This window comes from Rattus norvegicus, chromosome 2 (genome assembly GCF_036323735.1).
Source record: "Rattus norvegicus strain BN/NHsdMcwi chromosome 2, GRCr8, whole genome shotgun sequence".
In the NCBI taxonomy this organism is placed as follows: domain Eukaryota; kingdom Metazoa; phylum Chordata; class Mammalia; order Rodentia; family Muridae; genus Rattus; species Rattus norvegicus.
Window position 1 is genome coordinate 34691706 of NC_086020.1, and position 25887 is coordinate 34717592.

The 25887-nt window shown below is 44.6% G+C and overlaps 2 protein-coding genes across 3 annotated transcripts in view; both read right to left on the reverse strand.

Moving 5' to 3' along the window:
* The window catches only part of Pik3r1 (phosphoinositide-3-kinase regulatory subunit 1), an 84715-nt gene extending 78760 nt beyond the window's left edge, over window positions 1–5955 (reverse strand). Inside the window, 1 exon segment of the mRNA NM_013005.2 lies at window positions 5761–5955. The gene's annotated coding sequence lies outside the window, so the exon portion shown is untranslated.
* Window positions 5956–7351: 1396 nt separating this feature from the next.
* LOC134485588 (histidine-rich glycoprotein-like) overlaps window positions 7352–25887 on the reverse strand; it is a 63581-nt gene continuing 45045 nt past the window's right edge. Inside the window, exons 4-5 of one of the 2 annotated variants that reach the window (XR_010063724.1) lie at window positions 7594–24184; window positions 7352–7490 (exon numbers count right to left, since the gene is read on the reverse strand). Coding sequence is in view for 1 of the 2 variants with exons in the window: in XM_063282680.1 (XP_063138750.1) it covers window positions 11819–13204 (1386 nt within the window). In the remaining variant the exon portion in view is untranslated. Of the gene's footprint in view, window positions 24185–25887 lie in introns of both variants that reach the window. The other variant, XM_063282680.1, reaches the window with a different exon arrangement.

Sequence of the window (25887 nt, forward strand, 5' to 3'; positions counted from 1 at the left end):
TTGTGTCTGATGGCTTGACACATAGAAATCCATGACTCCTTAATGTGCGACGGCTTAGAAGCAGATTCTCTCTTTTTTCAACCTTCTAACCTGCAGGCATGGCGGAAAAGGGCCAGACAAACTCTCCTCTGAAAGGCCCTGACTTACTCTATCCACCTTTACAAAGGACAGGATTCGAGAAACCCGACTGGAGAACAGAAATAATGGTTATCTTCAAAGCCCATTTAAAATAAAAATCAAGGTAAAAAAAAAAAATGTGCATTGCCATTTTGCCCTGAGATTAGTGGTATGACAGTGGGTGGCAGTAACCAGAGTGTCTATAGTGAAAACAAGGAGGACTCTGAATGGGGGTAGCCCACACCACTATGTGTAATCCTTCCCCGTTTAATGGGCTAGCTCAGAGTTTCACACGAACATCCTACCTCAACTTATACAAGAATGGTTACTTGAAAATCTGTCTACCCTTCAAAATCCCGGAAGTTATGTTCTATAAACTGGTCCTAGTAAACACCGTGTTTGTATACAGGGTAGTAGAGACGCCGAGGAACCTCAGTTAGAGGAGGACAGAAAAATGTTACAGGCATCTAATAGCTCAACTCATTTCCAAACCGACAAGCTAAGCCGAATATGCTGCCTGCTGCCACACTTCAGGCTGGGTAGCAGTGTGGGTAAGCAGGGTGTGGATGGAGGCTGTAATTCTTGCCTGCAAGCCCTATAGGGGTAGTGAGTACACACCCTGGTGACACAGTGGAGAGGGAGGGCTGTGAGGGACACCGAGTGTCCCTGAGCACACCAGGAAGAGGAGTGGTGAGAGCCACCCCAGCCCACCCCCAGCAGCCCTACTAGACTGAGAGGGTCATGATGGAAAGAGCCAGGACTAAAAGCCATGATATTTTTATTAGCTAAGGAAGAGATCCACACCACCTGGAAGAGGTGTGCCTCCAGCAACACTACCGTATAGAGTGGGACTGAAAGGGGGCCATGGGGGTTGGGGATTTAGCTCAGTGGTAGCAAGCGCAAGGCCCTGGGTTCGATCCCCAGCTCCGAAAAAAAGAAGGAAAAAATAAAAAAAAAAAGAAAGGGGGCCATGGGAGGTGTGAACTGAGGGAGCTGCCCTAAAGTGCTTCTTCTTGTGAGAAAGCAATGGTACTCTTTTAAATTCAGGGCAGGAAGGGTGAACTTGGAGTCGCAGCTAACAGTGACTGCCCTGGTCCTTGCCTAGATATGTAACTATGGACAAGTCAAGTCGCCGAAACTTCCTCTTCTCCATCATCCTGTGAGGCCAGTCACCTGTACGGCCAAGAGGCAGACCTATCTATACCTTACCAGGTCATTATGAGGATTAAAGGCAATTATATTCACAAAAGCACATAGCACCGCGCTTCTCAGTACAAGTTTAGTACAATTAACCCTGACTCAGTGCTCGCCATGTGCCAGACACGGTTCTTGGGGCTTGATGTGAACCCTTACAACTACTCTAGTGTGACTCTCGGCCCCATTTTGCAGATGAGAAAACAAGCCAACTGAAAAAACGTGCCTTCAGTGACTGAAGTTACGGCATTCCTGTAGCGCTCTTGGTAACAATAGGACTGCTAGGCAATATCGGCATTGAGTGTCACTGCCGTTTGCACAATGCAGATTTAAAACAGAAACAGACAGGTGCCTGCCAGGAATTTTCTCTTGTGCTGCCTTTCAGTGCTTCAAGCAGTTCTAAAAGAAGCCTGAAGCTACCTAAAAATAAAACGCTGCTGTAAATACAGGCAGATAGAGCCTGCCTGTGTGTGGACTTAGTCCAAGTCACTCTCTCCAGACCCAAGGTGGAAGGTGGCTCAGGGGAGGTCAGGGGGTGTTGTGTGGGAGGGGGACAGAAGTGTGCCTGGTGGCAGGGCACAGGGTGGGAGCCACGAGGCTGTTGTCCAGTTGGGTTTCGTCGCTGCTCCCGGAGCTGCCCTCAAAGAGGAAAAGCTGAACACAGTCATGCAATGCCCGCAGAGAATGAAGGCGCTGGTTCCTCTTGGGACAAGCCCAGTTGTCAAGGCCACAGAGGCACTTCAGGAGGAAGGCACCGGGCAAAGGCTGAACGGCTGGGTGGACAGCTCTCCTCTAACAACACCCACTGGTAGAGCCTCCTGACCCTTTGGCCAGGCTATGACTTCAACTCTCCCCCAGGTGATCATTAACCTGAGAACTATTTTGACTACAGGTGCTTATAGGTATATATTTGATTTACTTTACGATATACAACGGAGGCAGAACCAAGTGACGTTTACAGTCTCATTTTTTCTCTCCAGTAAGCTTGTACTACATGTATTACACATTTCTCCAGAAAATGGGGGGCGGGGGGAGTTGGAGACCATCATGAGCCAAATGGACAAGCTATACGTTTTTACACGCTCAATCTTTCAGTTCATTTAGCTTGGTGTCCAAAAAAAATGATGAAGCTTCGAAAGCCAGAAAGTCACCTGTGAGTCGAAGGGCTCATTCATTGTATGTGTGACTATGCACTCAGTTTGTAGGCAGTGTCTCACGTAGTCCACACTGGTCTTGAACTCTTGATGTAGTAGAACTTGACTTTGCACTCTTGAGCTGTTCACCTCCACCTCTCAAGCCCTGTGCCACCAAACTCAACTGTCAGTTTTTTTTTTTAAAGACAGCTGTAAATTGTATCTTTTTTTACAAAAGCACTCATTTATTGCAATTTTTAAAGTCTCATTTGTCTCCTCTCTAATGGAAATTTTTTTGGGGGGAGGGAGGTCGTGGTTTTGCCAATACTCTTATTGAAATCACTTGCCTTTATCAGAATGCTTGCTTTCCTGCCTTAGCTAGCAAAACCCTGCCCACCATGCAAGGGGGGCTTTGTGCTTGACCTGTCTAATATGCCTAACAGACTGATAGGAGCTAATTTCTTCTGCATGTGTACACCTTATTCATGAGAGATTAAAAGTAAAAGCTCACATGCAAACATTGGCTCAGCTTGTATAGACAACCTGACCATAAAACCATTTTTTCCCCAGTTGACTCACATTCACTATCTCCTTATCCAATAAAACACATTTTGCAAGTCAAAAATGCAAACACAGTAAAATCTGGACCAGAATTGCTCCTATTTTAGCAAGTTCTGTGGATAATGTTCTCAAAGTGAATGCCTTTTACAACGCTTTACTGAACTACTTAGGGAAAAGGGGGCAGAAAGGAAATCTCAATCAATACAACAAACTCAAAGTCCCACAGTGTTCTCAGGAACCGTTTAAGGGTTCAAAGTCTGTGTAAGTTGAATAAACTTGAACTTAAGACTTGAAGCCTTTTCAGAGGTTAGCTTGAGAGGGGAAGAGAGACAAGAAAAGGCTAAAGGAGGAATGAATATGAACAAAATGTATAAAAATGTATATTGCGTGTATAAAAATGTTCCCCGAACCCACTGCTGTATACAATTAATATATATTTAATAAAAGAAAAAAAAAGGGTAAGGGGTGTACCAATCAGGTTAGGTGTAATTAACATTTCCAAAAGATACGTGCACACCACCCACCATCAGCAGCCTAAGTACATATTTTCATAATGTATTCGACTGCTCAGTTTTCCCAATCTAACTTTATACTAGAAATGTACCAAAGACACACACACACACACACACACACACACACACACACACACACACACAGAGAGAGAGAGAGAGAGAGAGAGAAGAAAGAGAGAGAGAGAGCAAGAGCAAGCACTAAAGAAAACAATAAATCAAGTCAGTGGGCAGTGAAATACTGGTTTTTTTTCTTTAACATGACTACAGCGCATCCCAGATGTGAAAAAGCAGAATGCTATCATAAAAACACAAATAAAACAGTAGATAACAGCGTGCACATGGTGGCGTTGTGTTATGCAACTAGGAACAGGTCCCGGTGCAAGATGAAAGTTAAAAGCAAACTCCCACAACAGCCTGAGAGCCAGCATCAGCTCCATCCAACTTTCTTCAAATCATAAAAACTGACAGATTGCTATGGAAAAGTAGCGTGGCCTGCAACAGGCACTTAGCACTTAGAGGAAGGCAGCCAGCACAGAACTTCTGCAAGGCAAGGAGCTCTCCCCCCCCACTCCCCATTTAAACCTGCCTTTCAACCACGGGAGGTGCAAGAAAAACCAGGATCATTTTCTTGGTAATAAGCAAAAACACGTGTTTTCCAAAGTTTAAGCAACTTGTGTGCCTAAGAAAATGATCTACTTGTGTGCAACTGGAGAGGGAGGGAGGGAGAGAAAGAGGGAGGGAGGGAAAGAGAGAAGGGGGGAGAGGGGGGGGGCTTTTGCTCAGTGACAAAAGCTGCATGAACTTCTCACCTGTGCAAAAGGCCCTGAAGTCTTAATGATATCTACTTTAGAAATCTACGAATCTGCTATCTGTGGCAGAAATAAACCCATCTGCCTACTACAAGCTTTCTCAGCTCATAATTTACCATCTTTCAAGTGCTCAACATGGAACACAAGCTAATGAAATATTAAGATAGGCTTGCACAAAGAGCCTAGGTCAATCAGCTTTGTGAGTAACCCTACCACCTAAAACTTGAAACTCGATCTCACTGAAATGACAATCTCATGCTACACTCAAAACCCGGAACTGCTTCATCCTTTCCTATTTCACACTGTCTGACAAAGGAAAAGAGAGGGAAAGAAAGGGGGGGGGGAATTAAGTCCTAAAATCATCAAACCCCGAAATAAAGCATAAATTCACACCAATACACCAATAGAGCCTGCAGCTCCTTCAAGAATTAACGGTGGAAGTGAGACCTTTCCAGTATTACCAGCGCCGGGAGCAGAATTCCCCTGAATCCAGTGCCGGCACACAGCATTCAACATGTCACAGCCACTCCGCTCACACCCTTGCGTTATTGTGCGCGAAAGCTGGTTACCAAAATGCATTTCTGTACATGCGTGCCTGGCCAGAGCGTTTCTATTCTCTTTGTCTCGTGATCTGCCGGGCAGTTTCTGCCTTTGGGAAGGAAGTGGCTTGCAGACAATTCCCCCAGATATTTTAGCTCCGGCTTGCACGCGGGCCGGTTCTCCCTGGCCGGCAGCTTATTGCTGGGCAGGTCCTTCCAGGGTCGCCCCGCGTTAGGAAAAGCTGGATTTCCGGGCGGTGCCAGGATCCCACTCATTATGCCTCCAGCAACCTGCCCAAGCCCGGCGGGCGCCAGACGCCAAGCTAGAGCCCCAGCCACCGGCCGCCCCGAGGCGCACTTCCCCCACCCCGGAAGAGGAGGGAGGCAAACTTCGGAGGGCGGGGGCTGGGGGCGAGCTCCGGGGACCACTGTGGCCCAGCCCAGCCGGAGACCCGGGCTGCGACTGCCGGGCCTGGGAGGGTATGCCGCGCTAACGCAAAGGCAGCGTTCCAGGCGCCCTCCTCGCGCGCTCCCGGCTTCAGAAACCTGCAGGGCGATCGGAGACCCTCGGAAGCGCGAGGTGACGGAGGAGGAGGGGAGCCGGCGACCGCTGGCAACTCCGGGACAGAACGCGCCCGGCGACTAGCAGAGCCGGCCCGGGGTAGCACGGAGGAAATGAAAGCAGGAGGTGGCCGCGACCATACAAGCTGGTTACTGGCCCGAGAAGGCTTCCCAGTGGCCGGGAGATGCTGGCGACTAGGAGCTGGCAGCCGGCTCGCTTCCCCTTGAGTGGCTCGCCAGCAGAAGTGGCTGCTGTGACAGGAAGAGCAGCAGCCGTGCGCGTTCGCACCGCTTCCCCCTCCCGGGCACACCGGGACCCGCCGCCGCCGCCTACCTCCGGGTCGGCTCGCTTCCTTCCTCTGCCCGGCCAGGGCTTCAGCGGCCTCTCAAGCTCCCAGCTCCCAGGTTCCTTCGATCCAGCTACGACCGGCCGTTGCTTAGCTGTCCCGGTTCCTTGGCTGCACAGCCGTCCTCGCTGCTGCCGCTGCCGTTGCCGCTGCTTCCTCCAACTCGGCTCCAGCTGCTAGCTACTCCTCGCCCTGAGCCCGCAGCTCCAGCGCCTGGCGCCAGCCCCACCCCGAGCCCGCCCCTACGCCCCGCCCCCAGATACGCACCAATCAGCACCAGAGACCCCGCCCCCGGCGCCCGAGCCGCGCCCTCCGCCTCTGCCAGTCTCCGGGCGGGCTACAAGGGTCCAGCCGCTACACTCCGTGCTGCAGACCCTATCCCGCCCCCCGCCCCCCGCTGCCCTCGCCTCCGCCCCCGGCACGGGGATGCCCCGGGCGACTGGACCGCTCGCCCTCCGCTACGGAGCGCTCTAACTCTGCGCGCTGGAGGCTGGCTCGGCTGCGGGGCGTCTCCCAGGCCCGAAGCTGGAAGTTCAAATGGGGATTGGGAGAGGTGGGAAATAGTTCAGGCCTCCCTGGGGCCCGACTTGCTGCCTGCGAGACCCTGCTTCTTTCGAATCCGCTAGAGCACAGTGGCTGGCTTCAGGAGGATGCAGATACTAGGGCTCGCCAAAGCGGGGAGGCCCTGTAATTCCTGGCCTCGCCTGCCCAGCTTCCCTAGTGGTCAGAAAAACCGCGCCACCCGGCGTGGCACTCCCGGGGTGAAGGAGGGGTGAAAGGGTGAGCTGGAGCAACGAGTGCCCGCAGCCTGCAGCCGCCTGGCACCGCTGCCTCCAGGAACCAAGGCGGGACCTAGAGGAGAAAGAGAGTTCTGTGAGGAGGACTCACCGGATGATCTCTGGCAGTCTTTGCAAGGCAGAGCCAATGTAGGTCATTGAGCCAGTCCACCGCCTTCTCATGCTTCCGATAGGCTGGAGAAGCTCAAATGAAGTCCATGTTTCTTAAATGTAAAAATATAGATCCTTGGAGTAGAAACCACTATGGAAGCTGCTCAAGAAAAAAAGTGATATTGACTCAACCTCTCCTTGATAAGAAAAGATGCTAGCCCATGTTTTGTCCTCATAAAAACGTTCAGAACCTCATGGACTTTTAAAGATTTGCTCCCAAAACATGGCTTATTTTGTAGCTCAGTAACCTATAGCCACCCACCCTTCTTGCCCAAAAGTTCCCTTTCGCATCTATTCTCCAGTGTTCTGACAATACTTCTTTTCCTTAACCAAGTACTTAGTCTATTACCAAATTCTAAATTTGATAGTATATCACTGTGAGTTTTGGGAGTAGAGGGAGGGAAAATGAAATTCAGAGTTTATGTTTAGCAAATGCAATCAGGTTTAAAAGTGACTCCCATTCTAACCACAGAGATCTCAGCACACCATTGAGGTGTTAATGTTTCTGTTAACCTTGGTATCTATTAAAGACCAAAAAAAAAAAAAAAAAAAAAAAAGCAGTGTGCCACCCACATCACATTTAAGAATTGGCCTACCATTCAGGATGTGGTGACAAACACCTGTAATCCCAGTCCTTTGAAGCCGGGGCCATAGTCTCAAGTTCAAGCCAGCCCAGTCTTTATAGAATCTCCCTAAATATTATGCTAATTGGTGAAGGGAGATCCATCTTAACTGTGAGTAGAATCACTCCCTGGACAGGAAATTCTGTTCTGTACGAATGAAGAAAGCAAAGTGAGTACCATGCATGCAAGCATTTTCTGATCGAGGCCATAAGGTGAACAACTCATTCAAGTTCCGGTGGCCTTGACTTACCCACGATGGTAGACTACTCTGAACTGCGAGTTAAACGTTTTCTCCTCTAAGTTGCTTCAGTCAGAATATTCAGTCATGGCAATTAGAACCCAAGATAGCAGGGTACGTTCTTTGCAGTCTGTGAAACGATGAACCTACTGGGAGAAGGCAATAGTGCGTTTCCTGTGGTAGAAGTCCTTGGACCCAATCCAAACCAAGAAGACTAAAGTAACAAAACGTTCACAAATGGTTTCCTTAGTTTCCCTCTCCTCTGAAGAAGCTGAAAACACAAGCATTTCTAGCTCTCTCCTCCCTCGGTGCTCACTAGAGTCTTGGAAAGAGGCTCCAACAGAGTTTACTATTCAGCCATAAAACAGTGTATAATCCCCAATCGCACCTCCCCTTACAGAAAAGTCCTCAGCAATTGATCATGCACTCACACTTTCTGTGACTTTTTTTTTCATTATAATTGAACACAACACACAAATATGTCCAAAGAGGGTCACGTGAAATGAAAATAAATTTTCCATACAAAGGCACCAAATGATCCATCTGTTTCACTTGTATCAAACTGATACCTTCCCACCCATCACTGGTATGATATTTTGTTTCCGTTTCCCATATATTTTACATATTAAAAGCAATAGCAAAACAATAAGAATATTTATACTTGGAGTGGGTGCCTATGTGCGCATATATATATATATGTATATATTTCACTATTTCACGTGTAGACATGATGTGCGGGCACACACATAGACTTAACAATGGAGTCTTCTTCACTCTCCACATGATGTACTGAGGCAGGGTCTCCCACGTGAACCTGAAGCACCCTATCAGACAGTAAAGTTAGCCAGTTTGTGCCAAAGATTTTTCTGCCTCTGCACATTGTAGGTTGGGATTTACAGTCGAGCCCCCATGCCCACGCAGCATTTATATGATAGCTAGGGATCTGAACTCAGGTACTTACCCTTGCGTGACAAGTTTCTAGCCTTAAGCTTGTGGTTTTTTGGTAACCTTTTCCTGAGCAAAATCTTATCTGGAAACACAAAAGGTAACTGTTCTAAAGCAAGAGACTGATATCATAAGACAAAGGGGGCCCCTGTGCCACGAGCTTTCCCTTCATTTCTACAAAACCTCCAGATAGCCAGTACTATGAGAATCTCATTGGAATTTACTGGAATATAAGTTATCTGTCTTCCCTAAACCAAAAACGTCAGACTGGAGTATAAGGGGGCGGGGGGGTGGTATTTTAGGAAACTTTCCAAGCCATTTGTATGCTGGGGGTTGAGAATGATTACCCTGGGCCTTCTAGGACATACTGAAACTCACCCCAGTAAAATGCTCAGATGTCATACAGACACAGTGTTCTAGTTTGCTTTCTATTGGTGGGAGAAAGACCATCACCAAAAGCAACTTTCGGAGGCAAGGGAAGGGCTTACTTCCTTTTACAGCCCACAGTCCATCATGGAGGAAAGACCAAGCAGGATTCCTCCATGACCTCTGCTTCAGTTCCTGCTCCTCAGCTTTCCTTTTCGTACAATCCAGGATCATCTCACCAGGGGTGACATCACCCACAGTGGGCTGCACCCTTCCACATCAATCATAAATAAATAAATAACCCCCAGTTTTGCCTACTAGCCAATATAATCAAAGGTCTTTGTCAATTGAGAAGCTCTCTTCACAGAAGACTCTACCTCGTGTCAAACTGACAAACAAGCAAACAAACAAACGGCATGCACAACACAACCAATCCTTGTCATGCTGTTGGCTTTGGTTATTGCCTAAAAACGTCAGAAGACGTGAAATTTCCAACAGGGATACCAGAGTATCACTGCTTCTTGCATAGCAGCGAAGATGGAGTGGAAATCAGTCAATCAAGTACCTGCATTACAGAGAACGACTTTGAGTAACCAAAACAAATTGAGACTATATCCTCAAAAGCGAAAAAAAACTCAAGCATCCACTGGCCACCTGTAGTAACTGTGATGTTAGAATATTCTTCCACTGGGCTTGAAACCTAAGTGTATATTTTAGGGTTTCAAACACAAACCAAATGAGTACCAGTGTCCTGGAGTCTTCCTCAGCACCAGACCCACAGACCAGCTGCACTGGCAGAAATTAAGATGGTGTTACAAATGCAGAATACCAGGTCCTATCCTAGACTTCCTGGATCACAAGCTGCAGTTGAACAAGATTGCCAGGTGATGCATATGCAAGCTAAAGGATGTACCTAAGTGCCCTCAATCTTAACCATAGAACAATATTGCCCGGAGAGTTTACCAAAATCCCTGGTCTGCTCTATATCCCCGAGATGGATTCTATAAAATGTCTAGAGGTAGGCCATTAACATCAATCATTTCTAAGTCTCTTCACAGGACACCAAGGTAAATCCCGTTTTTAAGAACTACAACCTTGGAGAATCCAAGTAGGAAAGGTATCTTCAGCAATGTCAACAGGAGTCAAAACATCTGACCTCATGAAGAACAGCTGATGCTGGAGGTCAACTGATGGGCGCCACTTAGACTGTAAGCCAGGTTTTCCATACCTTCTGGTTTTCAGAGAGAAGCTGGAAATCTGTTTATGGGAAATTTCCTGATTATTACACGGTAGTGACTAAGTCAGAAAGCTATTGTTTATTTTTTTTTTAACGTGGACTAAGCGAACAGTGTGATGGTCATCTTTGTGGATTTAAAATAAGTAAGTTCAGCCGAGAGTGCTCAGGTTATCCCAGTGCTGACAGGAAGGTATGAGCATCCAACATCTTCTGCTCTTCATGAACATTGTAGGCAACTGATGCCTCAGAGCTGGTGGCTACTGAGGATCATGTAGGCTTTTGCCCAGTATTTTTCTTTCCCCTTTTTAAATGCCTAATGGTTGAGAAGTACTTGGGGTGAATCCAAGCTGTGTGTTACTTACCTCAATATCTTCAACTATTGTAAATATCTAGGTTGAGCACATATTATACAGAACTCTGGGGGTGGGGGGAGGGTGGAATTATTGACCAGGATGCTTAATACCAGAGTAAGAATTGAAAAAGCTAGCATTCCTATGATTCTCATCCAGTTGTAATGAGCTTCTGTGAATTATGGCGTGTGAATTCTGCAAGAGGGAACCTCCCCACTGTGTTCTAGAGAGTGGATTAGTGCAGAAGTGCATGCTTTACAGATCTCTGGTGATGGCATTTGGTCTAGAGGCTTTTGCAAGTGTATGTAAGTATGAGCATGCATGCATGGGTACACGTAGGATGCTGGTAATTGGATCCAGGGCTCCACAGGCAAGTGCAGTCATGCTTTGCGACTGCCTCCATAGGTATGAGAGAGAAGCAAGTATTCAGTGGGCATTTCAATTAAAGTTTGTCCAATATCGTCTCTTAAAACCATCTTCAAAAAGAAGGTAGACTTCGAAGCTATAAGATTGGTTAAGTACACAAAATATAAAACAAGCAAATTTTATGCATTTCCTTGGAAACCAGTATGTTTTCTCATTTTTACAGCTTTATCAGATGGTAGAGTACCTTGTGTGCACTCAGGAAAGGAGAGGGGTCTGAAGGATTCAGGATTTAAGACTCGCTGCTGGGTTACTATGTCTGCGACTGTTAAAATAATACAACGTAAGTGCTGTTCAGGCAGCACATGAGGGAGGCAGAGCCAGACTTGAAGACAGATCAATGGGGACAACAGACCACTAATCTGTACATGGTGTAACCCATCACTGGGCATGGGACATGTGAGAAGGTATGTACAAGGAAAAGAGAGCCTTAATCTTACCTCTCACCACATAAAAGTTAACTTGAAATGGATCAACTTACATTTAACAGCCAAAACAATAGGGCTTCTCAAAGTTTTGGGAAGCCTTCGAAAAGCTTTCTAAAACATTAGAACAAACACACACACGGAACTTGCTTTGCATGAAAGGAAAAGAAATATGTTGGACTTTATCAAAATTCAAAAGAATTCTCCCCAAGTGACATGAAAATAAAAACCCAAACTTGGTAAACACACACACACACACACACACACACACACACACACACACACACACTGGAAAATTTTATAACTGAACAATAAAAACTGTAGTTTTGACAAATGGTCAAAAGGCTTTTGAACAAAACTTCAACAAAGAAAATATGTGGATGGCAAACCAGCTCATATATAAGAACCTGTAAGGAAGTACAAATTAAAACTACAAATGCCCATCAGACACTACATGCATCATGTCCACATGAGCTGCATTCAACAGTAGCTCAAAGATTGAAACTATCCAAAGGTTTATCACTACGCGAGTGATAAATACTGCCATATAACACAGAGCGTATGTGTGTGTGTGCATATGTGTGTATGTGTATGTGTGTGTATGTGTGTGTGCACGTGTATGTATGTGTATGTGCGTTTGTGTGTATGTATGTGTGTGTGCATGTGTGTGCATGAATGTGTGTATATGTGTGTATATGTGTGTGTATGTGTGTATATGTGTGTGTATGTTGTGTGCGTGTGTATATGTGTATATGTGTATGTGTGTATGTGCGTATGTGTGTATGTGTGTGTGCATGTGTGTGCATGTATGTGTGTATATGCATGTGTATATATGTCTGTGTGTATATATGTCTGTGTGCATGTGTGTGTATGTTGTATGCATGTGTATATGTGTATGTGTATGTATGTGCGTATGTGTTTATGTATGTATGTGTGCATGTGTGTGCATGTATGTGTGTATGTGTGTGTATATATGTCTGTGTGTATATATGCCTGTGTGTATGTGTGTGTATGTTGTATGTGTGTATATGTGTATGTGTATGTATGTGCATATGTGTGTATGTATGTATGTGTGCATGTGTGTGTATGTGTGTATATGTGTGTGTATATATGTCTGGGTGTATGTGTGTATGTGTGTGTGCATGTGTGTGCATGTATGTGTATGTTGTGTGCGTGTGTATATGTGTATGTGTATGTGTGTATGTGCATATGTGTGTATGTATGTGTGCATGTGTGTGCATGTATGTGTGTATATGCGTGCGTTTATGTCTGTATGTGTGTATGTGTGTGTATGTGTGTGTGTTGTATGTGTGTGTATATGTGTATGTGTATGTATGTGCGTATGTGTTTATGTATGTATGTGTGCATGTGTGTGCATGTATGTGTGTATATGTGTGTGTATATATGTCTGTGTGTATATATGCCTGTGTGTATGTGTGTGTATGTTGTATGTGTGTATATGTGTATGTGTATGTATGTGCATATGTGTGTATGTATGTATGTGTGCATGTGTGTGTATGTGTGTATATGTGTGTGTATATATGTCTGGGTGTATGTGTGTATGTGTGTGTGTATGTTGTGTGTATGTATGTGTGTGTGCATGTATATGTCTGGGTGTGCATGTGTACGCGTGTATGTGTGTATGTGTGTGTGCATGTGTGTATGTATGTGTGTGTGCGTGTATGTGTGTGTGCGTGTATGTTGTGTGCATGCTTGTATGTATACGTGTGTGTATGTGTGTGCATGTGAGTATGTGTATGTGTGTGCCCGCATGTGTATTTGTGTGTGTTTATGTGTATATATGTGTGTGTGAGTGCATGTGTATGTGCATGTTTATGTATGTGCATGTTTGTGTATGTATGTGTATGTATGTGCATGTGTGTATGTGTGTATGTGTATATGTGTGTATATGTGAGTGCATGTGTGTGTGCACGTGTGTGTATGTATATGTGTGTATGTGCGCATGTATATGTGTGTGTGGTGTATGTGTGTGTATATGTGAGTATGTGTGTGTATGTGTGAGTGTGTGTGTGTAGGAATACTTTTCAGTGAACTTACTGAACACAGATGAACTTTTTAAAAACATCATGCCTAGTGAGAGGGAAAAAAAGACACAAACACCATGACATGAGATATGTAGACTAGGAAAATTTGTAGAAAGTGAGTTTTCAGAGTAGGGTGGCAGGAAGGGTTTGGTGGGTGCACATTTCCATTTGATGCAAACAGTGGTCATGGTTGCATAATGCTGTAAGAATAATAAATGCTACTGCATTGCACCCTTACAGTAGAAAAGATGGTTAATCTTATCGTATTCACTTTAATGAAATAACATTTTTTTAGTTAAGGACCAAATTTACTTAAGGAATGTTATTTTGCATTTTCTAAGTGCTCAGTAAGTGATTGTTGGATTGAAAAAGGGATATTTGAATAGATAACATCTATGTGACTAATGGAATGCTGAAAATTCTAAAGGTTGACTATGGTGTCGATTCGGTTTATTGCTTATATTATGTTAATTGGGTTTCCCAACTGTGTGTGTGAGACGCTGATGGTCCCTGCCTTCTGCTGGTTCTAATTGGTAAATAAAGTTGCTGGCAGCCAATGGCTGGGCAGGGAGACAGAAGAGGGACTTTGAGGTTCCCTGGCAAGTAATGTGAGGGAATCAGAAAATAGCCTTTGCCAGGGAGAAGGTCCCAGCCTGAGGACGATAGGAGAGAGAGAGAGAGAGAGAGAGAGAGAGAGAGAGAGAGAGAGAGAGAGAGGGAGAGAGAGGAAACACTGTCAAGATATCAGGGTCACGGCCCACGTGAGCTGCAGGCCTGGGGTCCATGGTGGCCAGAATGGAAAATGAGTTTTAGTAATAATTCAGGAATATCGGAGTGGAGGGTATGTTAGCTGCGGGGAGGTTTGGAAGTACTCAGCCATTGCAATGTTTAAGACATATTAAAATAGAAGGGTGTGTGTGTGTGTGTGTGTGTGTGTGTGTGTGTGTGTCTTTCAAACACCTAGGCAGGTAGTGAGGAGTGTGCACACCCACCAGGGAGTTTAGAGTGGACTAACTACTGCCTCTTCGTCACTTTGTGAAGTATTGGCAAGCAGGCGGGACAAATGCAGTCCCATTACACTGGCAGAGATGATATGGAATGGGGCAGTCAAGGAAACAGTTGTGTCGTTTACTTAAATACTACAATAGTACCAAGCTGTCCCCCTCCTGTAGAGGAGTGGTTCTGATGTTCTAATTGAATTGGGAATCTGTGAGTAGTGACATGAAAAGTCCTTGTCCCCAACTGATCCTTGATCAATCAATAATGGTACCTGCAGCCAGTTGCTGGTCGGAAAGAAAGAGGAGGGGCTTCCAGGTTTCTGTAGGCTAGGAGAGAAGACGGACATACTTGGTGGGGACAGATGGAGCAGACTCAAGAGCTATAGGGAAGATCTGCCAAAATGTAAGTGGACGAGGAAAGTGGCCTGTGGGATGGCAGCCTGAAAGCGTCTTGGGCAGCAAGACCGGTGATCTCCACAGAAGGCAACGGTGCAGCTACACTGAGGACAGATGTAGAGGTGTTGAGCTAGGAGTGAAGGGAAGGGCACGCTAGCTGCTGGAGGCTTAGAAGAGCCCAGCCACAGAGCCAATAAAGCAGGTTAAAAATGATCTAACCTGTCTTTCATCTGTGGATCTGAGGTAGCTCCTGGGCGGTTGAGCGCCTGCGACTCACTGGGAGCTCAAAGCAGAGTAGCCAAAACTACTCACTACACCCTCCTCAGTATTTTGGTCGAGAGAAATGAAAGCATAGGCTCACAAGGAGATCCGCAAACGTCCATACAAGTTTTATTTTGCAGTTCTAGCAGCAACAAATGGACGAGCATGTAAACAAACTTTGGTATCCTCTCATAGTGGGATATTACTACTTGTCAGGGGAAGAAGGAGGAGAAGAGTGAAAAGAGGAAGAAGAAAAAAAAAAAACCAAACTGTTGATGATACACACAATCTGATCAATTTCAAATTATGATGCTGAGAGGAAAAAGGGGTCCAAAATAAATGGTCTACATGGGGCATGGTTAAATGTACTTAAAATGTTAGAGAAAACAAGCTAACCTGGGATTAATGATTGACTGCTGGTCTGCCTGGATGATATAGGTACAGAGAGATGCATAGTCTAAGCAAAGGCATGTCGAAATTTTGGGGCACGGTGACTATGTTCATTGTATGTATTATGCTGTTGGATTCTTGGCCTCAGGTTTTTGTCAAAATTCACTTAATGTTACCCATCAAATACGTGCTGTCTGTTCTGCCAAGCACACCATGGTAAAGCTAGAAGAAAAAGGAAAGGGATATCTTTCCCCAAAGCATTCTACGTTCAGCCAGAAGTTGCAATGAATAACTGACTCAGTTTAAAAATCATGGGAGTTTTCTAATGTCTTCCATAAAGTTGCTATAATAAACATTGAAGTCTACAAAGCACATGCCATAACTGATGTTCTCCTTGATATGATTGATAACTCTTGTCTAGTACACAGCGCGCATAGGAGCCTGAAAGCCTTCTTCCTCACCTTAATTCCTTCCTGGTTCTAAGGCAACTGAGAAGCGGAACGATCCGGTGAAAGATTGCTGTCTGTGCAGCTGCTGTTTCGAAATGGGCCTCACCATGCAGCCCAGGCTGACCCGAAGCTGGCGACCGTCCAGCCTCAGACTTCCGAGGAATTGAATTAGAGGTGTGCCCTGACACGTCTGGATTGAAAGGTTGCTGTTAATAGGTAAATGGTGGTGGAGACTCTTGTAGTGTATTTCCTCCTGACTACAAAGACCCCTGTTGAAATCTCCCAAGTGCCTGGTGGAATGCAGATCCGAGTGCTGTGGATTGTCTGAAGAGGAGGAACACACTCCTGTTCCCTCTCTTCCTAATTTTTTCTGGATGGCACGCTTACCACGCTTTTAATTAAAACCTTTTCCACAAAAAGTACAATTTTCCTAGACCTTGGACTTCTTGACACGGCATTGGATTTCAGTTCTACTTCTTAGAGACTATAAAACTTAATTACTTATTTCAGACTTGATGGTACCAGATTTCCCCACTGCCATTCACAGACGGTCTCCCAGAATGATTCATGTAGGTATCAATTACCACACTGATTTCTTTTCTTTGAGGTCATTTTTTCCCCCAGTGTTCTAGAGTGGCCTTACTTTGACCCAAGCAACAGTCTGAGAACACAGGAAGCATGCCAACTGAATTCCAGAAGCAACTCCAAGGCATTCTCTCCTCTTTTCAGTCTGAAAAATGAGCTTGCATCAGGAAGAAACAGGGAGGGCGAACGCGACCTAAGAGCGAGCTAATAAATTACGTTCCTTGTTGATTCAGCTAATTGGAAATTTAGCCCAGGGTTGATTGCATTCCACACCCAAGCCTGCAGCGCTGGCGCACATTGTCGGGGTGCCGCTACAGCTGTCAGGGTAAAAGGATTTGCTTAAATATGCTCTCGTTGGCACTGCCAGCATAAAAACCAAGGGTAAAGTCACACGGATAGATAATGAGCCCTTTATCAAAGAAACTGTGTTGGACAATGTCACCGCTCAGAGACTTTGCTAAAAGAAACCCCAGTCTTTGTTCCCTCCATTGAATGAGCCCCAGAACTGTTGGAACTGCTGACACAACCTAGTCCGGAGTGCTCACTCGGGATGCAGGAAGCACATGACCCAGCCTCCTCCATCTAACTCCAGTCGCATAGCCTTTTCTCCGGTCCCACCATGATGTGCATGTTACGAAAATGCTTCTGGCCAGGTGAGACTGGTTTGACAGCATGATTTTTCCAGCAGCCCTGGTATCTTTTTTGTCACTCAAAGTCCTTATTGGGTGAACATCAGGATGCTAATGAGCGCTTTCTCCCGGCTGTCATAAACGAAGTGTGTGTTGAAGGTGTGACTAACAGCCATGTATCTGGTTTCTTGAGATGTTGATCTCTTTACTGCAGTGTTGGAAGGGGCACTTTCTGTCTTTCTGTCTTTCTGTCCGCGGGGATCTATTAGGTTGGCTTTCATGTCAGATTTGAGTGTTTGGTTCCTACAGGGGCTTTTACAAAAGTTGTTTTCGATTCATTGGCCCTAGATCATAGGCAGAAATTGTATGATGAGTTTCATATTGAAAATGACATTAACAGTCTCAGGGAGGTCATATCCTCGGGCCCTGGTCCCAGGAGTATACAAGAAAGAACAGGACTTCTGCTTCCCACCTGAGGACCACACCACCTGTTGCCCAGTTTGCTCCCAATTCTGCACTCGTCACCTGCCATATCTAGGCACTTTCACCTAAGACTATAATTAACTAACCTATTATCTGCGCACATTGGGGAGGAACTCTGGGAGAGTTCTAAGAGGATGTCAGACAGCTTTACCCCATCTTTGTATAATGAGCAGGTGTCATATACTACTAGCTTGACTTTGGGGTTTCTGATGAGGAAGCTGAGCTCTAAAAATGTTTGACAATTGTCTCTCTGCTGCAAAGGTATTTGCTGCCCTAAGTCACAGAGCTGGTTCTTGCTAGAACCATGATAAGAGCTGAAGTACATACCAGCCCCAAACCGGGCTGAATGGACTCTGGCCTTATGGTACCATTCTGGATCTGCTTGGTGCCTGGCGATACTTGGTAAATATAGCAGGCACCGTCAACTTATTGAAGAAGAGCTTTATGGCACAAATAAACGATGACAAGAAAAGTCAACAATGCCCTTGTAAAAGATTAGTAATTGTGTATGAAATTCAGGTGTCATGCCATAAGAAAAACACGAGGAGCAATACAGCCGATGATGCAATCCGCGGTAGAACTTACCCAGACGTGGAATGCTACAAAATCCTGTACCACAGAATTCTGGGTAAAGAAATGGCAGGTTCCTTGCCTTTTCTTTAGCTACTGAGCTTGAAAGGAAAAGAGAATACACAGCCATTGTTCCCAAACATGCATGTGACTCTGGATGTTTGCAAACACCCTTGTTCCCAATTCTATCACACAACCCAGATCAGACCCCATTAAAGCTGCATGCCCACATCCTCCTCATCCATGACACAAGCTCTGCATCGTGCTGAAAAACTGGGGTTACTAGCGGTGAAAGTGTGAGGTGAGCGTTCTGAGGTGAGCATTCTGAGGTGAGCATTCTCCCCAACTTGTAGTCAGCACTGTAGCAGAGAGAACTTCCCCGAGTTTCTGGTTTTTCTTTTCTCCCTCGTTCTTTCTTGGAAGGGATCCAGAAGCACTCTGGCTTTCTATTGTTAAGCGTTAAGTTTGAGGCAGGATCTTTGATTGTGTCTGAGCTCTCAAGTAGAAGTCCCTGCACAGGGGAATGCTTTGCACATATTAATTCACTTCATTTCTACAAACGTCCGAGGAAAGAGCTTCAGTGACATCTTTCCTTTTTACAGAAAAACACAGGAGTGAAGTGTTGAGCCCAAGCCGGTCTGCTGCAGACAAGGATCTGTATACCACACCGCGTAGAGTGACTCAGGTCCATACCTGCTCTTTTACTGTTTGCAGCTCTGGACATCAAGCTCAGACTCCCAAGTGAGACGAGTGCTCTCCAGCTTAGCTGTACTTCCAGATCTGACCTAATCTGATGGCTGCTTTCATGAAGTGAGCGTGGGGGGGGCACAACTGTTTTGGTGGACACCACCGAAACCCACCTGTATGGCTCACAACGCTCAAGATGGATGCTGTTTGGCTGTTTTCAGGATGGGCCATTGACTCTTGTAATTTTTGCCCCTCTGTCACCTTGCAAACAGACAAGTACATATGAGGGCTATTTTCCTCTGTTTTTTACATTTATTTATTTACTTATTTATTTGGTAGGGGTGGGGAAGAGGGGTATATGAGGGTAGTTTTTTTCCTCTATTTTTAGCAGTTATTGATTGATTGATTGGCTGGTTGGTTGATAGGGGTGGGGAAGAGGGGTATATGAGGGTAGTTTTTTTCCTCTATTTTTTAACAGTTATTGATTGACTGATTGGCTGGTTGGTTGGTAGGGGTGGGGAAGAGGGGTATATGTCACGGTATGGATATGGAAGTCAGATGACAACTGCTGAGGGATGGGGATCAAATTCAGGGTATGAAGTTTGAAGGTGAGTGACTATATCTGCTGACCCATCCTGCCGGTTCCCTGTTATATAGATCAACAGTTTAATAACTGAGGATTATTTATCATCTAGTTTCTCACCACTCAGATTGATATGAGAAAGGGGAGAATAAACTGCTCTTAAATTACCTTATGGGAGAGGACCCTGGCAGATCTGTTATGCTTCACACTTAACTGTCAATGACATCTTTGAGAGGAAATTCATGCCCTTACAATTCAGGAAGTCGGACTGCCAGGAATGTTAGGTAGCACCCAGCAGGAGGATGAAGTTAGTAGTAAATGCAGGAAGGCTAAAGGAAGACACACCAGCCTCTGCTTTGTCCAGGCCAGCCCTTGGAAGGACTATCTAGCCTGTACGGACTTTCACTGTCTCTCTGTGCCTACTGAGCACTCAGTGGTGGATTATTTTATACATGTTTTTGGTCATATATGTGTTTAATAGGTTTTCTCTGCCAATAAAATAAGCCAATTAAAGCTGAATTGAGAGTAAAATAGGGCAAGTTTATTTGTGGGCAGCTCTTGGATGAATTCACTGATCCTCAAAAGCAGGACCATGCAGACTGGGAGACAGAGGAGGGAAGGGAGAGAGAGAGCAAGCCCATACAGCAAGGGAAAATGCCAAGAGAGAGACAGAGACAGAGACACAGAGAGACAGATAGAGGGGGAAGAGAGACAGAAAAAAGAGATAGAGAGATAGAGAGACAGAGAGCAAATTGTCTGATCTATATAGGGAAGAGCCTCTGGAGAAGAAGGAAAGCCCAGCCCCTGGGCTGGAGATTTCAGAGTAGAGGGCGGGATATGCCAGTCGTACCCTGTAACAGGTAGGGACTGAAGACTGCTGGGAGAGCCTTGAGGCCAGGTCTGTTTTGATATGTTACACAGGCATCTCAGCTACTTGTCCCGGGTCTGAAACGCAACCTCCTTGCTGCATGTTGACTAAAAATGAATATGGGGTGAGATAATCATCTATGATTATTTCCTGCTGACACTGGGGCATCAGTATGGAGGGCCCCAAAAGCTAGAATGTTGGCCAAGTCCAGGAAGAGCAGACTGTTTCACTTGTCCAGGCTCTGCAGGAACATCTGGGGCTAGAGACGTGAAGGGAGCAGTTAGAGCAGTTTGCAGTCTTTGATTGATTGGAAAAATCTGCTGGAACAGATATATGCTAGGGATAGGAGATAAAGTTAAGGAGTTTGGTAGAAAATTTTTTTCTTAGGTGTATTCTTGAAACTTTTAGACCCATGGTCTTGGCAGTTAGAGGAAAGAGGGTTTCAAATTCAGGGAAAGGGATCCCACCCTCTGGAAAAGGCTGGTCGGGAAACAGGTTTTGATGCACAGTGTTTATCTGGAGTCCATTTGACCTGTGACCGGCTGATCTAAATCTATTGCCTGAAGTTTGCAAAAGTCTTTTAAATTTACAAAACAAGATAAGCTTTAGACATGTTAGCATTCCCATTGTTTATAATTTGTACTGAAAACCACACAGTCACAACTTTGTATCAGAGTAGAAGCTTAGGAAATGTATCACCATTTAAGCTTTCCACACCCTCCAAACTACATAACTTGCATTTGCCAACCTTAAAACACTTCCTTAGCTCTTCACACCAGAAATTTTCCCATCCTCAGAACTTACATAAACTTTACGCTTTTCCTATCCAGTTATTCACAAGACATAAGTGGTTGATTACTGGGGAGCAGTCACTGTAAAGAGAGATCCTTTAGATAAAGGAATAATAAAAAGTTACTTTGGAACCTGTTTTCTGAGTCTGGTAAACTGTGTCTAGACCTAGTAGTGGCAACTATAGGAGAATGAGGCCTGTGGCCTGATTTTTACATATGAAGAAAAAGCAACTGAAACCTTGGATTTCTGCTGTTAAACTAATCAGTCTTTTGAGAGTTTAGTCTTCCCACACTTTGGAGACCTGAGAAGGATAAATTTCACCTGAGTAAGCAGGAAATGCAGACCAACCTGCTTCTGAGTCTATAAAAGTGGCAGAGACTTACCACTACCTGGACAATCTGTCACCAAAGGTTCCTCTGTAGTGGGTGGGACATCCACCAGGCCCAGAAGATCTGACAGACTTTTCTATGAAGCAGGAATCTGGGGGAGGGAAGCTATCCTACCTTCGTCTAGGTAAAATGGAACAATTCACTTCCCAGTGTCCTGCCTATTCAGTTTGGACAGTGTGCTGTCAGCAGTTGATGCAAGTTTACAGCCCAGTGGCCGGATTTGCCTCATGTAAAGCAGGTTTCAGGTGCCCATTCTTCTTTTGAGGAGATTAGGGGTACTATCAGGAGCTAGCATGTCTATCACAAAAAAAAAAGTTTTTATTAAACATTTTAAATATCGTATTCTATAGACCTCTGAAGTGTTTAAGCACAATCTGTCTATCTAAAGTTTATTCGAATGGACACTTTTTGCTTGATTCTAGTTTTCATCCTAGGCTTAATCTTGAAAACATATACAGGAGGGTAAATAAGGTTTATTCCTATAATTATATCAGTACTTAGCATGACTACAAATATAGTTTTAGACATAATAAAGGATTTGATAATTTATAAGGTGACTATTAGCCTGTATTTCTTAATTATCACTAACAGTTTATAATAATTTAGTAGCTATCATAAGGCTAGGAATTTAGGTTTAGGCCTGTTAGGTTTGAGCCTTAAATATCATGATTTTGAACTGAAGATCTTTTAGTATCAAAATCAAACTTTTTTGTTTTATTTTTTTCAAGACAGGGTTTCTCTGTGGTAACAGTCCTGGCTGTCCTGAAACTTGCTCTGTAAGTGGGACAAGCTTGGTCTGAGATCAGTCTGCCTCTGCCTCTGGATTGCTGGGGCTAAAGGCATGTGCAACCACACCTGGCCAACAATTTAACTTTTAATCATACATAAAATCCATAGGGAGAATAACAACTTTATTGATCCTGAAAATGGACACAGTAAAGAAACCAAAATAGCTTTTTCTGTGGGTGTAAAAGGAAACAAAAATTATTCCTAATTGCCAAGGCTGTCTAGGAGAAAGGGAACTTGTGAGCTGGGGTAAGGCTTGTGAACAGGGACTTTGGGAACCTTGTGGCCAGCATTGACCTTGACTGGTTAATATGTACCACAGTTATATGCTAATGGAAGGATCACAATTGCCCCCTACTAGAAATAAGGAGAATGACTCCAATTTTAGGTAGCAGGAAGTTTCTTCAAACCCCTGAGGGAATGGGGGCTTTTGTCTCAATGCCTGACCTTGGGAAAAGGACTTTTCTTGGGGGACCAGACACACCATTATAGAATATGAAGATTGCAGGTGTGTTTTGGTGTGGTTTAGTTTACCCAAACAGCTAAGGCTTAAAAGGCAAAGAAGCTAGACAAACACCACTGTGAACTTCACCAGACCCTAAGACTTTATAGGTCTTGATTATCAAATATACCTTATTCATTAAACATATGTTGCTGTGTATCTAAATTTTTTAGTAGCTTGTGTTGAACAATTAGCAAACATGTAGGTAGCTAGACAGATATCTTAAACTAGCTTTTGTTAATCTCATTAGGCCTTAATTATCTTATAATTACATCATCACATACAGAATATTTGAAATTAGAATTGAACCTCATATACAGTATGTTGTGGCAAGTATAACCTTAAATTTCTATCATCACCACAGAAAAATCCATACCAATGTAAAGTATTTGGGACTTGCTGCTTTCTTAATCTGAAAGGAGGTACAATGATAAACAGAGTTCATTACATGGCAGGTAGAAAGCCATGTTGGCCAACATAGTTGCTATTTAAAAACATTTCTTTCCTAGTAAATCTATCTATATTTTTAAATGAAGAGTTGGATCCAACTTACATGTACACATACACTAAACAAGAGTTCACTCTCATATACAGTTAACCATGTATAGATTTTTAATCATAAGCCTTTTGTTAAAGGTTTAAAGCCAAATTTTGTTGCAGATTATATAGATTTTAAGTCATACCCAATGAGCAACTTACAAATCCTTAGTTAAGAGTTTACAGCACAATCCTAAAGTATTATGTTGTTGTTGTTGTTTTCTTTTTCTTTTAAAGAGCAGAGTGAAAAGAAACCAGAAATTAAAAAATTTTAAGAGTTGGGGAGGTTTGGGAGCATAGAGCAGAGCAAGTTTAGATATAAGATATTTGTGAATCGTTTGTCGCTGAGTGACAGTGGGAATTTGGAAATCGGGTGTGCCAATTTCTGGCCATTGAAAGAAGCCAAGCTGTTGTAATATGTTCTGAGTCCATGAAGGAAGAGAGAGCGTGCTGAACTTAGCACAGGCTGGCTGCAGAAAGCCAATGGAGTGGTCCACATGGACAGGCTGCAAGTGCCAGCACCACGTGGAGGGCACAAAGTGGGCTTATGAGTTAGACTCTAGAATTTAGATTCAAATTTACAGACAGATGATTCGTACATACCTCAGCAATAGCGTAGGAGCGTCCGATCAGCAGCTTGGACAGGAGCAGGAGTGTGTACAGAGTGCACCAGATAAAAAGTTTGGAACCCAAGTCCCTGCTAGTAGGACTCTGAGCGGTAGAATATCAACTACAGAGCAGAGAGACTAGAGAGGTACTGGGTGGCATCCTACTAGATAGCTGGGGGTAGAGCAATGGAGATGAGGTAGCCTCAGAAAGGACGTCTTCAAATCCAAAGGCTCTCCAGAACAGAGACTGCCATCGTTCAAGAACTTGCGTCTTGGCAGGGGATCCTGGGGTCCTGGACCTGGAAGAAAGATTGGCACTTTTTAAGGCAATGGCTGGAAAAGTAGCGGGGAGGGGCTTATCAAGCCAAAAGTCAATTGCATCAGGCAGAGAAATACAGGGGTAGAGGAGTGGCTCTGAATGGCCAGCTTGGCTTAGCCCACCAGGCTGAGTGATCGACTTCTGAGTGTTTGGCACCAAGACAATGGATTTTTCTCTGCCAACAAAATAAGACAATTCATGCCAAATTGAAAGTTAAAAGGGTCAGGTTTATTTAGGGGCAGCTCTTGGGTAGGTTCACCTCTCCCAAGAAGTAGGGCCAGAGAAATCACCAAGCAGATAGGAAGATGGGGGGAGGAAGGGGAAGCATCCCCATGCAGGGTGAAATTCAGAATGGGGGGCGGGGCAGAGAGAGAGAGAGAGAGAGAGAGAGAGGCAGAGACAGAGACACAGACAGATGAGAGACAGAGACAAAGATACAGAGAGACCAATCATCTGGACCATATAAGGAAAGAGCTTATGAGGGAGGGGAAGCCCAGCCCCTGGGCTGGAAAGTTTAGGGTAGAGGGCAGGATTTGCCAGCCTTACTTTGTAACAGGTAAGGACTGTGGGATTCTGGGAGAACCAAAGAGACCTGGAGGCCAAGTCTGCTTTGATATGTTAAATAGGCCTATTGTCCCAAGCTTGGAACCCAAGGTCTTTTCTTGCTAAAGGCTGTGGATTCCCTGGGGGGGGGGGGGGGAAGGTCAATAGATCAATAGCACTTGGAGTAGGAAGTGTGTCTCCTTGTCCTTCCTAGAGTTACATCCTGGAAGCCTGAATGAAATGCTACTATTTCTTAGTGTTTGTTTTCACGCTGTCCGTAAAACAACCCACAGGAGATTTTTCTTTGCAACTATTTTCGTCACACATAATACATCCAGCCCTCATTTTATCTCAGACCGACAAAGAATTCACGACCCACACCAGCATCCCTAGACTTGTCTCTCACATTTGTCTTTCCCCAAACGCAATGGAATCCAGGGTCTGCTGTTTCTCTCGGGACTTTGAGGAGTCTTCATGTCCGTCAAATGAGAACCAAAATAGCTGGGGTTTGTTATATAATTTTCTGTCTATAGAAATGCAAATGATGCTTTAAATTAGCATAATTTCAGAATGAGTATTTTGCTTTGTTGAAAGTCTCAGCTCTAACCCCATAGTCCAAATCACGTAAACACTAGTCTATTGGCATTCATATGACATTTTGGAAGCATTAGATGCCGTAATAATAATTTCTAAAAACTGAAATATTTTGTAAAAGTACAAGCATTCCTAGAGGTATCTTCATTTAAGTCATGTTGTGCACGCATAATAATTCGGTCAGGTGGAATTCTATTGGTGATCTTTCTGTAGATAATCAATCAATTGCACACATTTGGGCAGTTTTATCTCGTGATCGGCCGGCGTATCACGGGACTGTGGTGATCCACCACAGCTGTAACAAGTAACACAGCAATACCATTCACCCCTTGGCTGGGAAGTATGAGGCTTGATCCTTCTCCAAGGGCCTGGCCCTCTGTGAGGGCTCCGTTCCCAGTGACCTAAAGATGTCCCACAAGGCCTTGACTCTCACAGGCCTCTGTCACATGCCCTGTGAATTTTTAGAAAACACTGAAGAGCCCTACTAGAGCAGGATGCATTGGCCACTTCTCACCGGTTCCTCTTTTCATGTCTTACTCTCCCAGC